The sequence below is a fragment of the Rhineura floridana genome, chromosome 3, assembly GCF_030035675.1.
Source record: "Rhineura floridana isolate rRhiFlo1 chromosome 3, rRhiFlo1.hap2, whole genome shotgun sequence".
NCBI lineage: Eukaryota > Metazoa > Chordata > Lepidosauria > Squamata > Rhineuridae > Rhineura > Rhineura floridana.
This window is the reverse complement of record NC_084482.1, coordinates 13,982,880-14,001,493: the sequence shown is the minus strand read 5'-3', so window position 1 is coordinate 14,001,493 and position 18,614 is coordinate 13,982,880. Positions and strand designations below refer to the sequence as shown.

The 18,614-nt window shown below is 45.4% G+C and overlaps 1 protein-coding gene across 3 annotated transcripts in view; it reads right to left on the bottom strand.

The window, feature by feature from the left end:
- The window catches only part of RAPGEF3 (Rap guanine nucleotide exchange factor 3), a 66,320-nt gene extending 54,614 nt beyond the window's left edge, over positions 1-11,706 (bottom strand). The window contains exons 1-2 of one of the 3 annotated variants that reach the window (XR_009761170.1): positions 11,159-11,705; positions 10,129-10,344 (exon numbers count right to left, since the gene is read on the bottom strand). Coding sequence is in view for 2 of the 3 variants with exons in the window: in XM_061614544.1 (XP_061470528.1) it covers positions 10,129-10,344; positions 11,159-11,164 (222 nt within the window). In the remaining variant the exon portion in view is untranslated. Of the gene's footprint in view, positions 1-10,128; positions 10,345-11,158 lie in introns of all 3 variants that reach the window. The other 2 variants (XM_061614544.1, XM_061614543.1) reach the window with 2 other exon arrangements.
- Positions 11,707-18,614: the final 6,908 nt, after the last annotated feature.

Below are 18,614 nucleotides of genomic sequence, written 5' to 3'. Positions count from 1 at the left end.
GTCATGAGTATGGCTCCATAAACTGCACCTGCAAATGGCATTTGGCCCAACTATGCTTGCCCAGGACAACAGAAGCCACCCTCCAGAACCACCCCCGCTGTCACCATCAAACACCCTGGGGACAAACCACAGTAAATGGTTTATGGGGCAAACCACAGGAAATCGTTTATTGATCATCTCTCTCTCTCTCTCTCTCCCCCCCTCTCCCCCCCTCTCCCCCCTCCCCTCCCCCCTCCCCCCCTTCCCCCACACACAGAGTAGTGGTAGAGACACTTTGAGAAGTAATTCTAGCAGCAAAACAGAGGCAGACAATCATCAGTTCACCATCAATGACCCACTTTCCAGCTGTCCCTTCAGACTTAAGGAAGCCAAATCAGCTGGCGATCTTTCTTTCCGAGGCAATGAGCAGATTTAAAACATATATTTAGGATTCCAAGGGAGACAGATACTGGTATCATTCCCTGTGCTCTTACCTTAGGGTCAGGCAGTTGGGTGCCTACTGAGACCCTTAGCTTTGTGAATGTGGGTCTAGGCTCCATAAAAGACACAGGCTCTGCTATTTCGAAAGCTACAGAGATCCTTCTTTGCTGCCACATTCTGGAGATGTAGCATTTTAATCTGCAGCCACATATGCTAGATGTCCTGGGGTAAACCTTGGCCTGAAGAGGACCAGTCTGACCTGTTTCTTAGCCAGACTGTTAGAAAAGTCTGGGATAAAACTTCAGAAATTAACTCATTCAGCACTTCCCAGGCAGGATATATCTGCTTGCCAAACAATTAGGAATCACTCTGTACAGACTTGCAGCCAAATCTGGCTGGCTACCAACTAAAAAATACACAAAATTAAGTTGTCCACACCCCTCTGCACTCTTTCCCACCAACAGCGGACAGAATCTGACCCTGAACGACCTCCCACCCACCCACCTCCTAACTGCTTGATACACACTTGGCTCCCTGGACCCTGGTCATGAAAAAAGAGAGCCCATAGCTCAGTGGCAGAACACACGTTTTGCTTGTAGATTCAGTCCTTGGCATCTCAAGTTAAAAGAGTTCAGCTAGCAAAGTAGGGAAAGTTTGGAGACCTGCTACAACTCAAACTATACACTACTGACCTAGACGAGTCAGCGATATGACGCCGTAAGACAGATTCATATTGTTAAACACAACAACCCAGTCTCAGAGCAGTAAGAGGTTTCTACAGTCCCAGCACATACCTTTGCTTTGGTTTCCTTGGAATGCAAGTCACTGTAGATTTATGTATTTCTGCGATATAAAGTTTTATTTTCACATATATACAGGCTAAGCATCAAATGGAAGGTTCACAACACTAACATTCCAACAGATCCTGCTCCCTCAACTTTTTTTAAAGGGACCTAGAAACATGAAAGCCTGGGGGTTTCCCCCCATTTTTCATTTTCCCAGAAAAAAAAGGGGGGGAGTTCCAGTTTTTCCAGGCCTTCACATCTCTAGCCAGGGACCGTTAAAGCCATACCTTCCCTCTGTTTCTTTCAGACCCAGCTTTGACACTGCCAGTCTACTGTTTTCCTTCACACAGAAACACTTTCATGACTTCATCTCCAGTTAGGGGAGGAGGAGAAGACAGACATTTTCCCCTTTGAGAAGGATCTCCAGTTATTCAGCTTCTGTGGCAACACATCACCTATACTTGGCCATCTTTTCAGTTATGCAGAAGCCCATTTTCCCCAACAAAATTGATCTGTCTTGCTAATATCGTCCATTTAATTTTATCTCTTTAGCACTCTCTTTTATTTGTTTTGTTTTAACATTGTGTAAGTCACTTGGGGACCTTTGGATTTCAAGCGACTAATAAATAAATAATAATATTTTTTATAACCAGAGTCACAGGATTTGGGAGGTGGGACCTCAAAGATCCATGTAATCCAACCCCAATCTCATGGCAATATGTTCCCTTTACTCCCCCCACCCCTGCCACCATAGCACACATTTAGTCTTTTTCCCAACCAAACCAAATTGCTGCTTCCCTTGAAGCAACTCCATTGAAACATTTTCACTGATCTTCAACATTCCAGCATAGACCCTTCCACCACAGAGTATCTGTAAATATTCTGCAATATTTTCTTGCCTTATATATCAGCACACTTATTCCAACTAGTGCAGGTGGAGACACTCCCCCAACTTGCCAACCTAGATGATGGTTCATAATACCTTGTAGCTACATTCAGATACAAGCCACATCATGATGAAATTGTGACAGTCTTGACAGTGTGTAACCTTAACCCCTCCCCATTTTCTGAATTACTTGCCTACCATGTAATTTCTTTGTCATCCTGCTTTGCTGATGAAACCAATAAGAATGGAGAAATACTTTGTCAATTTAACGTGTCTGAGTGTTTCTTTAAAACAGAAGGCATATGTACTTCAGTAGGCATACACATAGTACAGGGGTGGGGAACCTGTGGCCTTCCAGATGTTATTGGACTACAACTCCCATCATCCCTGACCACAGGCCATGCTGGCTGGGGCTGATGAGAGCAGGAGTCCAACAACAATAAACTGCTTAGAAGTTATGGATCATTAAATAGCATACAGTATAAATCCAGTTAATTAAACCTGGAAGGCATCAGGTTCCCCACTCCCACAACACGCAAAAAAAACCTGATGAGGCATCTGCAAAATTGGCACACCCATGTAAAAAATTGAGGACTTGAGTAAGGAGACTCTGGGCCCACACTACAGCAGTACCCCCTCTTGGTGGGCCTAATTCTATGCTAATTTAATCCTTGACATTGAAAGTCTTCTGTGTGCAGAGTGTGAGTGAGTGTATGAGAATTAAAACAAGGAGCCTACCACACATGGGGAGCGTAACAGAAGAGTGAGCAGAAGAATGTTTGACAGCAGGGGAGTGTGATGGATGGTTGGGTAGAGTTGGAGTGAGTGACAGTGGGACAGCTGTGGTGGAGAACTGCAGTCGAATAGCTGGGGAAGAGAGAGATAGAATCCTCCTCCAGACAATCTGGTTATTTATCATTCGTCCTGATTTGTTTGCACAAAGCTTCCTTGGAGGTTAGACGATGCCCAGCCTTTGTTGAGCATTTGTTTTGATTTGTTTATGGAAAGGTTATACAACAACAAGCACTTATCTTGATTTGCTTGTGTAGTGGCTATACACCTTCCCATTAATCAATTGTTTATCCCACAAATGATGGTGCATTTCTCCATCACCTTCCTAACTGCTAAAAAAGTCTGTTTTTTAAGTGGATTTGTTGCACCAGAACACTTTAATTGCACAAACCTAAATTCCTGGTACTCGATCAAATCCCTTCCACAAAATAGTGCCTGGAGGCAACCAGAGAATGATAGGAAATGAGCTGGGGAGATAATGAAAGCCTAAGTAAAGGTAGCTTTTCAGGAGAAGGGTCAGTTGGGTCAGGACAGTGTTCCCCAACCTCATGCCCTCCAGATGTTGTTGGACTACAGCTCTCATCATCCCTGACCATTGGCCATGCAGACTGGGGCTGATAAGCCCCAGGGCACCTAGCTGGGGAATGCTGGAATAAACTATTAGAACTCATCTTTTAGTATTCTAAATGGCTACTAAAGTCATTTAGTACAATGACTACTAGTTCTAGGTACTATTTTCTATAAATAAATACATGTTTACAGTTTTAAATATCAGTGTTCTAGTCTGGGTTGATTACAAGGTTAGTATATCTCACTCCACATTGTGTCCTGTGCATGGAGATATTCAAATAAGAATACTGAGGAGGAGGGAGCAGCAGTAGTGTATTGTAAAGACCATTAAGGGAAACCTGGATTTACTTAGGCTGTGGGCACACTAGTCACTTCAAAAGCAGTGAGAAGAGTTTTCCTGGCTGCGTTTTGGAGTGACTCTGCCCTCAGCTAGACACACCTCCCTTCCCACTGCTGACTTCAGCCCTTTCAAGACCGCCCACAGTAAAGCATTGGGACAATCACCATCTCTGCCTGAGCCAACAGCAAAGCATTTCCATTGGCCACACCTGGAATGGCAATGGGTTGAACTACCAATCAGTTGCAAAATCCGTCTGAAGCTGAATTTAAAAAAAATACACTTGAGCTGATTCAATCAGGTTTTAGAGTAAAAAGAGACAGAATTTGACTAGCCGTTGTATGTCCCCATTTTCAGAAAACAGGAACCAGACTTCACTGGAACCAGCGCAATAGTAAATGTGCCTCTACTCTTAGTTACCTCCAGGCGGAAAGGCCTTATAGGGACCCTGGTAACACCACAGGCTGTCTGTAGTAGTACATTGTAGGAGCCATTTTTTTTTATCATGTAACCTGTTTGTGTAGAGCAGCTTTTCAAATGTTAAGCACTGTGAAACTGAAGATAAAAAAAACATAATTCAATGACAGAGTACATGCTTTGCATCACATTCTCTGGCTAAAATGATTTCAGGTAGCAGGGTAGGGAAAGACCTCTGCTTGAGACCTTGAAGAGCTGCTGCCAGTCAGGAAAACTGGGCTTTGGGGATGACTCAGCGTAAAACAGCTCCACATATCCTTACCACACGCCTGCCCAGTTGTGACCCACTAATCAGAATGTGGCCCATCATCCATGTATGGCCTCAATGCAGCACATGCACAAAAAGCTGGAAGGGATCAGCACCAAACATTCAGGCACAATTAAGCCATGGGCTGTTTGGCTTTTACCATTGCTTATCTCCTTCCATAGTAGCTAGTTTTTGCTACTCCTAATGTTACACTAAGAAGAGCCCGGCTGGATCAGGCCACTGGCCCATTTAGTCCAGCATCCTGTTCTCACAGTGGTCAGATACCCATGAGAAGCCCACAAGAAGGACCTGAGTGCAACAGCATTCTCCCTCTCCTACTTTCCTTAGAAAACTTAGACTGCATTCCTATGCACACTTAACCCCATTGGACACAATGGGACTGACTTCTGAATAAGCATGCATAAGATTGCACTGTTAGCTGCTGAGGAGAGAGATCAATTGAGATAAACAAACAGGGCAAGGCAAGCTGGCTCCTCCTTGCCTGCACATCTGATCCAGCTTTTTCTATGTGTCAGCAAGGGAGTCTGCAGAATTCTCAAAAGGCAATGATAGGATGCTAGTCAGCTATGGCGGCCAAGGGACGGGGGCTCCTGCATCTTCAATAGTTGTGTAAAAGATAAACTTTCAGCAGGTGTAGCTAGTCATGCATGCTATACCTGCTGAAACTCCTACACAACTATTAAAGGTGCAGCAGCCCTGTCCTTATTTGCATTTGGATTCCATAATTATTATTGAATGTATGTCCCACCCTTCCTCCCAAAGGAGGCCAGGGTAACAAACACATCAATACAACATTTTAACAACAAAAGCAATCTAAAAACAGTTACAGATAAAAACATTCTTCCACACCGTGATCTCTGGATTGCTAGGAACAGTCTCCTTCAACCATTAAATATTGGGGTAAACAGGAATGTTTTTAAATTCCTTCTGAAAGTCAGAGTAATGAGGGAAACAGATACACTTCTGGGGAGGGCATTCCACAAATGGGGAGCCACTACTGAAAAGGCCCTGACATGGAGCAATACTAACCGGGCAGCCACTGGTGGCACCACCACCACTAAGGCCTTACCTGCCAGTCATAGAGTCCAAGATGGGTAATGCTGGGGAAGGCACTCTTTTAGGTATTTGGGTCCTAACCCATTTCAGGTTTTATATGCTAGTAATAACATCTTGAACCTGAGCTTGGCTCTTCCATTTTTATTCTCATGGTTCTAAAGAGAATTAATTCTCGCCAACGGTAGATGAGGCAATGTCCAGACTGCACCATTTCAGACTCACAGTACGAGGTGGGGACTCAACAACACTGAACACACACTGTATGCAGGAGGAGCACTCAGTCATGGAAACCCTGACCTGCAGTCTGAAGGGACACATTCTAGATCAAAGTGTCACACCCTCTGCAGTTTAGGAGGAGTAGGTGTAGCATCTTTGCCCCCACAGAGCCCAGCAAACCTACTGGTGAGCAGAGCTCTGGATTACCTCACCCTGTGCAGACCCCAACTCACAGCAGCAGCACTGGTGAATCTTTACAACATTCCAATAAGGCAGGCCAGTATTATTTTGTGCATATTATAGATAGGGGAACTGAGGCTTAGCGGAACATGGGAAGCTTCTGTACACCAGGCCAGACTATTTGTGTGTCTAGCCCAGTATTGTCAACTCTGACTGGCAGGGGTTCTCCCCAGGGTTTCAGGCAGACAGGGTCTTTCATATCACCTGCTACAATGATCATTTATCTAGAGAGGCATTGGATTGAACCTGGGAGCTTCTGAACGCAAAGCATGCACTCTAGTCCTGAGCCACAGTCCCTTCCCAATGGCTCGCCCAAGGCCATTGAATTAATTAGTTCATGGAAAAAGCAAGTCACGAACCAGGGACTTAGCTGCTATAGGAAACTAGCACAATCTGTGTTGTACACCACAGCCCCATGAAGCAATTGGAAGCTGTTTTTACCTTTTGGCCATATAACAAATGCACTGGCCTTTCCTAGATCCCCAGGATGACTCTCGGTTATGATAAGCCCCATTAAGTTGCATTCATTGCTGCCCCCCATACTACAGCGAAGAGGTGATTTCTGCCATCTGCTTGCCCAAAAGGCAGCAATCTTAAGCTCCAGCACCCCATCCACTAGCGTCTGCCGCAATTCCTCTTGCTCTTCACCTCTTTGATTTCCTAATATTTACAAATAAGTTAAAACAGCGCCAGTCCCAGGACAGTCTTTGGGGTATCCCGTTGTTTACATTCCCATATTAATCCACCCTCAGCACAACTCTGTCCCAGCCACAGCCCATGTGTCGATCTGGACAGCTGCTGTTCCAGTCATGCAGCTCCAGCTCCGAGAGCCCAAACAACTTCCTAAGGGACTGTCACCTCCCCCACTTTCCTGCCCATGGCTGCAGGGACAAGAGAGCCTGCCTGTCGCCAGAAATCCGGCCTGTGTGGGCAGCCAGCCAACCCTGGGGCCTGCCGTTTTTTTCCTGGCTATGTTTGGCTACTCCTGTCCCCAAAAGGCCATCGCCCTTCCTTAGACCAAAGAGAGCAGCCAGGAATCTCCCTGGGGAGCCTCCTTCCTCTGGTTTTTCTTATAGGGTGGACCGGGCTGGCAATCATGCAGACTCTGAAGGCAGAGGAATGAGGGCCGTTTGCTTGGGCTTGGAACAAACTCCTAGAATTGTCTATCTTCTTGATGTATATATGCTTCATGTAAGCTGCAGAGCTTCACGGGAACCATGACCCCACTCCTGGAACAGATTGTTTTAGCACCAAGGCTAAAACCTTGGACTGTGAAACAACTTTGGAAATAACAAAGGAAGGGGGTACCTCTGAGCTTGTACAAAGTGCTTTTTTCACTACTGGGTAACGGCACCCTATCATCCCATCTCTCAGATTTTAAAGGACGGCTGTTATTTTCAGAAAACATAGCTTCCAGGCAAACTTGAACGCTCACATACACACCGATTAGACACAAACAACTGGCTGTATTTTTTTTTCTGCTTGTTAGATTGATATCCGCCCTTCCTCCAAGAAAATCAAATCACCAGTTTAGCCTCAAGGCAATGCTGCGAAGGAAGTTAGGCCAAGTGACAATGTTTTGTCCAAAGCCATCCAGGACATGTCCCTTCCCAATGCATTCCAAGCGGGAGAGGCCATGGTGGCAAGCTTTTATCACTTTCTTCTAGAAGCCTCTAGTTAACTTCACAACTTCCTGAGACCGAAGGGTCTACGTTAAAAAAAAAAAACATTTAGGTTGGAGTGCTTTTGAGGGGGTCTCCTTGCCTCGTAGCGCTATAATAAAGGGAGGAGTAAGAGAGTGGCCACTGCCTGCTCTAACTTGACACTGATTACTTGTTTCCTCCTGGGAATTAGGAAGGTGATCCATCACTGGAAAGGAATGGATGGTGGAATGGAACACACTTTGCAGTAAGTGAGGATCCCCTATCTTGAACAATGAGTTGATGAGCACTGAGTGGGATGATCAAAAGCAGAGGATCTGACAGGCAAAACGGTCCATGAACACCATGTCTCACTATGAATCCCAGCTTTTATTTTAGAGTGAAGAGTAAGGTCCACAACTACATGGAACACAAATGGATGTAACAGTATTATTAAAACAAATGTATCCTTAAATGAGGAAAAGGTGCTTCCCATAGGGATGATATTTAACCCTTTCCCACCTGCTGCTTCCTCACTCAGATGCAAGGGGCATAGAAGGGAGAAGAGCAGCGTGGGATGTATGGGTAGCCATCCAAGAGAAAGATGGTCACCTCCCCAAACAGCTTAGACATTTGCTGACCCTGGCCCCAATACACTGATATTTGCACATGGATCTTCCTGCTGAATTTATTTACTCATTATCACGATATCACACCTTTCCTCCAAGGAGCTCAAGATGGTGTACATGGTTTTCCTTCCTCTCATTTTGTCCCCAACGCAACCCTGTGAGGTAGGTTAGGCTGAAAGACTGGAACTGACCTAAGGTCACCCAGTAAGTTTCATGGCTGAGCGGGGACTTGAACCCTGGTCTCCCAGGTCCTTCTCCAGCACTCCAGCCAATATACCACACCAGCTCTGGTGCTGTCCAATTTTGACAGCAGCAGTCACCTCTGGGAGGGAGGGGGCAGAAAGCTCACCATTGGACGCACCAAACCAGTGATTTGATTCCAAGCCTGTTGGATGCAGGCTAAAAAAAACCCAAACCATGAATTATCACTCTTGTTGGATCAGCACAACAGACTGTGTGATTTATAGATATCTTGACTACACTCAGAACCAGAACTTTTTTAAAAAATGGGGGGAAAGTGAAGGTTTTTTAAGAAATCCAAATTATGTGGCAGATACCAGTTTTTGTATGTACAGACCTACAGAACGGAGCAGGTTTATCTATAATTCAGCCCTGTGTAAGGCAGGGACAAGCAATCTTGATCCACCTTAATACAGGTAAACTGTAATAATTGTGGGTTAGGATAAGCTTGTTATTCAACATGGATTAGGTTTGAATGCATGGGTTTGGGGTCTTAAAAGCCCAAAGGTCTTAAAAGCTCCTATTCCTTCTAAACATTTGGCCTGTCTCTGTGTCTGTGTGTGTCACAAACACACCGCTCATGTATGTAAGGAAGGTCATGTTATGATCTCTGCATACATAACATGTTAATTCCTGCAATAGTGCGGCGTGGGGATAATAATTAATTCTAGCCTATCATACATGGTTGTTGTGAAGATTATTGAGCTAGTACACAAAGCACTTTGCACACTAAAAAACTCAATACAAGTGATTATTATTGTTATCAATGCGCCTTCCATGTAAGAATTTTGTAACTCCAAAAACTAATGGGAATATGTTTAGCAAATAGACCTAGACAAGGCTTAAATCTCTGTTCAGCTATAAAATTCATTAGAGCTGCAATCTATACCCACTTACTTGGGAGTAAGCCCCCTGGAATTCAATGGGATTTATTTGTGAGTAGACACCTATAGGACTGTGCTGAGAATGGGCCAGACACACACACTCATTTTGATTGCCTGTCAGAGTTATAGTGAGGATAAACCAAGCTTCTTGGAGGAAGGCAGGATACAAAAGCGATAAACAAAGATCATGCGCAGAGCAGCTTTAACCATTTGCCACACCACTACTACTAGAAAGGATAAACAAACACGCAGAGCAGAACCAGTGCCAACACGACTTCTGCAGAGAACAGCACTGAAAATAATTGCAACCAAAGAAAAAGAGCGGACCAGGTATTATGGACACTGGTATGGGACATGCTCAAGAGTGTTTGTTAGCCCTGTGTTAAAAGGTTATGCAGAACACACACAGATTCCGGTTATGGAAAATGGCTTCATGTCCTTTCTGGAGCCAAGAACACGCTGAACCGTGGCCCTGTTTGTACCAGTGGTTTGCTATCACATTGACTCACAGCGGCCTGCAAAACCAGCTCTGGGCACAATAACAAATAGGTAGCTTGTCCTGGTTGACTCCACATGCTTGCCTGAGGTCAGGAGAAATCTCCCTGTCATTCAAACCCACCTGCCTGCAATCACAACAAGAACCACAGTTGAAAAGCATCGCCCAGCCGTGGAGAGCATCAGTACTCACCCAGCGGATACCCTGGATCCTTGGGGCGCTGCCCACCTGCCCCTCCAGCTGGATCTGATAGCTGTAACTGCGGAACAAGTGCATCTTTTTCCAAATCACATAGAGCAAATTTTCTTCAGGGATGGGATCCGTGAACCCCCAGGGGAGCTGGGGCAGGTCTGAGACGTCACTAAGTGGAAGCCCGACATTCCACCTGCCCTGACCTCTCCAGGCCACCTTTGGGAGCAAAGAAAAGGGGAAGAAAATTAATTTGCTCATGCAGCTTTCTGCCAGCTAGACAGGGGTGGTGCCAAAGGGGGGGGGGGAAAGTACCCCCCCACAAGGAGCTTGCCTCCCCCACTTAGCATATTTTGCCCACCTAGAAATATACTTTGCTCCTTCTGTGTTCCCCCAGAATTTTCTTTTTCTGGTGCAGTTGCTGCAGCAAGATGGGAGAGCCATGATCGTGAGCCCCCCCTCCCCAGGAGATACTGAAGAGCAGTATCTTAATAATACATAAATATGTATATGATTGTTATAGTTATAGTATATGACTTTGGAATGTTTAAAAACACTTTGCCCACATCATCTCAGCACTCCCAACAATAGCCCTGTAAGGCAGCTCAAAATGATTCACTCCAGGGAGTGAAGCGAACCATAGACTGGCTTGCCCAAGCCCAGCACTTGAGCGATGTTAGAGGCCAAATTTGAACTGGGGGCTTGCTGGCTCATTGCTGGTCGACACTTGTCTCTGTCCCCGTATCTCATTCATAGTCCTGCGCATATAGGTGGCCACTTCGCGCATCTGACCAAGTGCTGTCTCGAGTCTCACAAAGCTTACGCCAGAATCAGTTGGTTAACCTTTAAGGTACCGCAGGACTCCGGATTGTTTTTCCGGCCAGAAACAAACCGGGTGACCCCTACGGAATGTGTCGCTTCGGCCGCTTCTAGCAGGCAGGCTACTCCTCCCCGGCTAGAGCTCAGCGCCCACCCATCCTAGCAAAGTGCCTGGGACTGGGGACACCCCAGAGCTTTGAATCCGCACACTCACCTTCATGCCCCTTGTCCGGTCCGCATGGAGAAAACTATCCGGAGAGGGGCCCGCAGGCTTTGGAGGCTAGGATGGATGCCATGAGGGGAAGAGCCGAGCTGAACCATCGGACAGAAGTCCCACCAAGGCAGGCAATGCTGATCCCAGTTGAACGGAAATACTTAAGACCCGGTGCGTGCTCTAGGCAAAAAACTTTGGCTGACCGGCTGGCTGGTGCTCGTGCACGCACACGCCCGCTGGCACTGGGGCAGAAGCCACCAGGATCTTGCTCCCGGCTTCCTGGTCTGACACACACACGGTCCCCAGGAGCGACAGAGATTGGTCTTACACCTTCCCCTCTCCTGGAGAACCGGGAGCAAGAGCAGGAAAAGCGCCGCCAAGGCTGAACTCAGGAGAGCATTTGGCCTCCTGCCCAGAAGCTCTCAGCTGGAAAAGCCTCTCATCAGAGCACCACACCCCCCCCCCGGGGCTGGGTAACTGACATGGCAGGCAGCAACGTTTCTGGTAGAGCAAGTCTTCAGGAGTTCAAAGCAGCCGGCCCATGCTCCTCTGGGCTTCTCTGCAGCCTGCAAAAGAGACAGGCTCTTCCGAACACACACACACAAACAGGCCTGCTGCAAGCCTGTACTCACAAATAATGCTTACCTTTCTTGTTTCTCCTTTGCGTTTCGTACAATTGCAGTTGACTAGAAAGTACATATGATCTTTAAAGGGAGGGGCTCTTCTGTTTTCTAGCCTGCTTTAACACCATTATCATCTCCTTTGTATCTTCCTCCCCCCACATGCACAAAAAGGTTCAGGACCACTCAACTTTGACTTTATGCTCACAACAACCCTGTGAGGTAGGAAGGTAGGGCAGGCTGACATTGGGCCCATGCTGGTTGACATTGGGCCACTGATTCATATGCCTGCAGCCCTGTTTATTTGAGCCCTGTTCCAGTGCTGTTAGCGGGATATTATTGTTATAGTTTAATGTGTTTGTATGCTGCTTTTCCTCACTGTGAGCTCAAAGCGGTTTACATAAGAATAAATACATCATATAATTAAAAATTACAAGACACAATTAAAACAGTTAAGATATCAATAATAAAACCACAAAAATCTGTACTAGAACACAGATTCAAAGCTCAAGGATGCCCTCCCACTTTTTAGATGGGTCTAGAATAATTTCCACTTCTTTTCAACAGACATAATGGAGTCTGGGCTAATTTGCAGTGAAACCATCTAACTTCCTTCCCTCCCCCCCCCCCCCCGTGATGATAAACCAGAAGAGGGGGGTGAGTATTAAAGCAAGATGAATGCATGGGCTTGATGTAGACATGTGCTATGTCAGCTGTGGCCCACCTCCCTTCAGGTGCTTTTCTCTTCAGCTGAACTCTGGTGTCAGAAGTTAATTTGGCTACAGGGACAAGCATGGAGGAGGGAAGGGACTACTTCACCCTGGCTTGGAGATACAGGAGAGCCCAGCCCAGGCTACCACCCCATGACCATAAGTTAAAAGACAAGGCTAAATTGCACACCATGCTTGAGAATTATTAGGAAAATTATATTTCCCTAGATATATAGGGAGTGTCCCTATCTCGTCAGATTTGCTGGAGCCAATGGGGAACAGTGACAGAACAGAAAAAGCAACAATCTGGACTGGGAACTGCTGCCCAGACTCTCCTCCAGAACAGAGAGAGCTTGGTCCAGAAACTGGTGCTTGTAGTTTAAAGAGACTGTGTGTCTCCCTATGTGACACACTCTGTCAAGAACTACAGGATCCAGAGTTCCTTATCTTCTTTTGCTATTTCCTATGCATAGGAAAGAAAAGGAGCCCAAGAGGGTGTGACAGTGGCTTAACAGCAGAAGGGAAGGAGGTATAAGCACTATGATAGCCAGGGTGGTATAGTGGTTAGTGTGCTGGACTTGGACCTGGGAAACCAGGGTTAAAATTCCTGCTTGGCCACGAAGCTCACTGGAGGACCTTGGGCCGGTTACTGTTTCTTAGCCTAACCTACCTCACAGGGTTGTTGTGAGGATTAAATCGGGAGGGAGGAACCATGTTTGTAGCCCACCTTGAACTCCTAGGAGGAAAGGTGGGATATACAGTATATGTAATAATAAAATAAAAAACAAATAAAATAATACTCAAGGCATTGTGTTGTTAGGTACAGCAGAAGCTGGAGTTGCTGACAGGATTTACAGACCCCTGAGTAGTGCTTTCTCTTTTTTTGTGATGGTACTCCCCAGTATGCAGTACCGGCACCTCTTATTTTTCTGCCATTGGCAGCCATTTTGTGCTGGCACCAACAACACTTTTGTTAAGATATGAGTACCAATACCTCATTTCTATCTATACATATAACATTTTTGTAAGCCATCACGCCGTCATGCAGAGTGACAGCAGCATTCCATGGGAGAGGGGAGAGGCACCAGGCGTGAGGCAAATGTGGCAAGGGCATAAGGCAAGTGAGGGTGGTGGATGGGGAGGCAAGCGAGGATGGTGGTCAGGCAGCCGAGCAAGCAAGGTGGGAGAGCGAGGCAGCCTGGGTGAGCCTCGGAGAAACAGCCAGGACAGCCCAGGGTATCTCCTCACCCATTGTTTTGCTCTGCTGTTGCTGCCCCCTCCCTCACCAACAGCCTCAGCAGCAGAAGGCAAGGAGGAGCGGAGCAGCAGGACAGTTGCTGAGGTGCTGCTCTGGCCACCCCCCACTCTTCCTGTGTCACTCCTCCTGGCAGGAGAAGGTCTAAAGGGGAGGAGAGGAGGATGCTTAGCAACCCATTTGGAGGGAACAGAAGAGGGGGGGAGTGACCTGGTTTGGAGTCCTTGTGTTTGTTTGTGAGTCCTGGGGTGGGGGGGTGGGAATCCCTCTGTGTGTGGGTGTATCATGCATGTGTGTGTGTGACAGAGAGAGTGTGTGCCCCTGGGAGAAGTTGGAGTCCCTGTATGTGTATGTTTTGGAGTCCCTGTTTGGGTTGTTGCATAAAGCACACGGGGGAAAAGCCCCTAGTTTTACCAAAAAAGCACTGTCCCTGACCATAAGTGAGCAAATGCGCTAGGCCTCATGTCTCCAGAATAGAGAGAAGAACAGATCCGAGTGACCAGGAGCACTGTGTAAAAGGCATTTGTCACTTGTATAGACATAAAAATATATACATGTCATACTTGTGTCTCTGGCTGTAAATATAAAGCAGGCAGCCCGATATATATGATGCTCAGGGAGCAATCAAACCCAAGATCTGCTGGGATGATGGGGGTGGTGGAATAGGGAGCTCTACGCTGGCCAAAATTTCCCATCCTGGCTCAGCCGGAGATGCACCAGTGTAAGTCCTCCATCCCAGCTAAGCCAGGCCTCAAAGCCGGTCCAGCTGAGGGCAGGGTAAGTCCTGAAAAAGGGGTGTTCTGGGGGTGGGACAGGGCAGGGGAGACTACCCTTATTCCTTATTTCAGCTCAGCCACATGATCTAGCAACTCAGCAGAAGGTACACTGGCAAAAAGAGTAGTGTAAGTCAAACTCTATTTTAAAAGCTTGCTTCCCTTCTACGAGGCTTCGGAGCCGGCTCAGCAGGCAGTAGCCCCACTCCTGAAAGGAGCTTGGAATAAGGGTAACCTACTTCAGCTTAATTTAGGCCAGCATAAAAGTGTAGTGGCAAATTCAGAAGAGCAGGATCCCTTAATGATAGTCACAGCCACGCCCCCCCCTTTGCTGCTGGGTTGAGAGAGAGATCCTTGTAAATGCCTTCTCCCATAACAACAGAGTTCCTTAGGAGCCAATAAGTATGAAATGAGAGTGTTAGCTACTGAAAAGAGTCTTCTCAGTGGCTGACTCAACTTCTTTCACTCTGATTAGCTCTAATCAGCAGGAAAGGATAAGGAAGCATGTTAGAAGACTCTTGTCAGTGGCTAACACAATCCCCTTTCATGTGATTGGCTCGTAGAATGCTGGAGACATAGGGACCCATGCTCCCAAAAAAGTAAGGGGTCTAAGACCCCCTGAGACCCCAGACAACTACACCCCTGGGCCAGCATCAATTATGCTAGCTTCTTTTAGTTTGGATTGCTCTGCTGGAGACTAGTATGTTTAAGGTTACCAACTGAACCTCTAGTTTTCCAAAGCAGACAAGGCCTTTTAGGTGGGGATATGGTACAAGTTTGTACCAGACCCGGAAAACAGGTGCTTGGGCATGCTTGGCTAAGAAAAACTACTTGGAGGTAAACAATGGGTGCAGAGAGGGTTCAGCTCCTTCTACTTAGGCATCCAGCCCCACGGGAATGACTGATGTAAAGCCTGCTGGATTGGTTGAACTTTTGATTTGTTTATCATCAGATGTTTTGTCTGTATATATAGTTTTATTTATGGTTGGTTTTTTTATGGTTCTTGGATTGACTTGTGTATTTTTAAAGACTGCTACATACCACCCTGGGAACGTTGGAGTTGAAGGGCAGAATACAAATTTAATAAATAATAAAAATCCTTTGATTCTAAAAGTTGCCCCCACTTTGGTGCCTGCTTTGCCTATGGTTGATGCAGACCTGGGGTCAAACAAACAGGCCAGCCACCATCATCATTAGCCCAGGCTGAGCCTATGTCTCCGTAGCACATGTCCAAGAGCTATCCACAAGTAGTGCAAGTGAGGCCCAAAAGACCTTTTTGTGTCATTTGCACAATTAAATTAATGAGCTTTCACTCACCCTCTCATATTCATACTCACACTAAAAGTAATGAAAGGGTCCCCATTTCCCATCCTTTCACTATATATTTGTTTATTGATGAATGTGGTATTCTAGCCTGCTTTAGAAATGGTAAGTTCAGAATCATGAACAGGGCTGACACCCAGAGACAAACATCTCTCCCCACCCCTGTGTATTTTAGGCCACATATAATTATTCCTGAAGAGTACCTCTATTTCTGGCTATTTTCACCAGCCAGAACTACACAGGCTCATGTCTCCTCCTCTACTCTGTCCACAATGCAACAAAACACATGACATGACATAATACTTTGAGTGTCACACACACACACACACCTTCATTGGTGGCTGCTTGTGGGGCTGGGGAACCTTGATGATGTTATATCACACATTTTTTAGCGTTAAGGGGTGAGGATATGAGGTTGCTGCTTTTGGCAGCAGCCACACATTTCTATAGTATGTAAGAACTTGAAACCAGCGTGTGAAACCACAGCTTGATCCTAGTTTGTTTTATCTAACTTTGTTTAGAACAAACCAGAGTTTGCTGAGCTCCTACATAACAGAGAATTGCAGGTTACTTTAAAGTGAACGCTTCTGTTTTCCACTCTTGTGCAAAGGAGGGAGGGGAAAGACACATACCCAAAGTTCATTGCAGGTTATTCTCAAATGCCCAAACCATGGTTTAGGACTGTAGTTGTCTGAATTAGCCACTAATAATCACTACATTTATTTTAAATGCCTATATACTGCCTTTGTTAGGCTCAAGATTACATTAATACAAACACAGAGCTAAAATGACTTATATTAATTCAGATGGACTGCTGGTCCATGTAGGTCAGTACTCTTTGCAAAGACTGGGCAGTGCCCTTCCAGGATTTTAGACAGTAGTCTTTCCCAGTCCTATCTAGAACTGCCAGGGACTAAACCTCAGACCTTTTCCATTTCAAAGCATGTGATCTATCACTGAGTTATGGTCCTCCTTCCTTGCCACATCTAGCAGCAAGAATAATAACATTTGATTGGTTGTTCTGACATGATTTTATCTACTGAAATTCAGTGTGTGACATCATAATGCAACACATTATACATCACTGCTTATGTTGTGATGGTATCTCATTCAGTGGACCAATGCGATCTTATTTTCAGAATGAATTGCCACAAACAGAGGTTGAAGAAGTACTGGGGAATGCAAAAGATAAATGTACAAGTAAACCAATTTGGGGATACTTGGATTTCTAAACTTACCAAAACAACTGCACATCTTTGAAAGTGCAAAACTCTGTTAAGAAAATCCAAGACAGTGAAAATTCAGTGTAGCTCCACAGTTGTTAGTATAGCTTTGGATGGGCCAGTAGAAAATGGCCTCTATATCCATTTCTAAACTAATTGGTTACTACTGACTTCTCTAATGGCCATGTCTCAGCAACACCCAGGATTTCATGGAGCCTTATTTACTTACTTATTATAGAGGAAACAAACTAGACTTATCCCAAATCAAATTCAAAGAGCTGTAACAATTAATCAGTCACTAGATTCAGGTCAACAACTGGAGAACATTCACAAGCTCATTAGGTTTGATTAATTCAATGGTTAACCCAAGTTGAAACTAGAGTCGTATAAGTTCCTAAAGCAGTTACCCAACCGAAGCAATCTTACTTTAAGATTCCCCTACATTATAAGTCAATCAGCCAATAATATAATACACCCTGCATCTTGGGACACAAACCAGCCAACCACAAAATGTGATGAGCTACCCAGCATGAAATAGTGAATTGACCAATTACACACTCAAACACCAGGTTCTATAAGGCATAGGGAGAATTTCCATTTAGCCCTGGCTCAAGCCAGTTTCTACCAGCATAAATGAGAACAAGGAGATTGAGCGTGGAGATTAGACAGTTATAATAATGCTGGCTATAAGACAGGGTAAAATCTTGGAAGTATACTTAATGACTTCAAGGAATGGGTGTGCAAAGAGATACAGGCCACATTCACACCAGACATTTATTCTATTATTATTTCACTTTAAGCAGTCATTACTTCCCTCAAAGAATCCTGGGAAGTATAGTTTGTGAAGGGTGCTGATCATTGTTAGGAGACCCATGTTACCTTCACAGGGTTATAATTCTCAGAGTTTTCTGGGAAGATGAAATGACTGTTAAACCACTCTGAAAATGGTAACTCTGTCAGGGGAATAGGGATCTCCTAACAACACTCAGCACCCTTCACAAACTACACTTCCCAGGATTCTTTGGGGGAAACCATGACTGTTTAAAATGGAATAATAGTGGAATAAATGTCTGGTGTGAATGTGGTCACAGATGCTGCCTTCTAAAGGATGGATGTTTCTACCAACGTAAATAAAAACAAGGAGATTCAATGTGGAGATTGGCCTGGGCCTTGCACCCTTTCCTCCAAGGCATACAGCACTTTCTTAACTTTGATTTTGGTTGTGTCCACACTAGGGATGGGGAAGAAATTCAGTTCAGTTTGCATTTAGAACTGAATTTATCAAATTTGCACTTTCTGAAAGAATATGAGAACCAAACACAGCCATCCTTCAAAAAGGTAAGGGGCAATGCTTAATTTCTAATTTAAAAATGTACCAGAGGCCCAGGTGTGCATGGGAGCCCTACCCTTGTACCTCAGAGGGAAGCTCCTTCATTCAAAGTGTGCAGGGGACAAGCTGCAATTGCTCAGCGAATGAGGGGAAAGCATTTCATACATGCTTAGAGGCACTTTTACAGGAATGGAGAACCTTCTGAGGGCCACATGTCAGTGG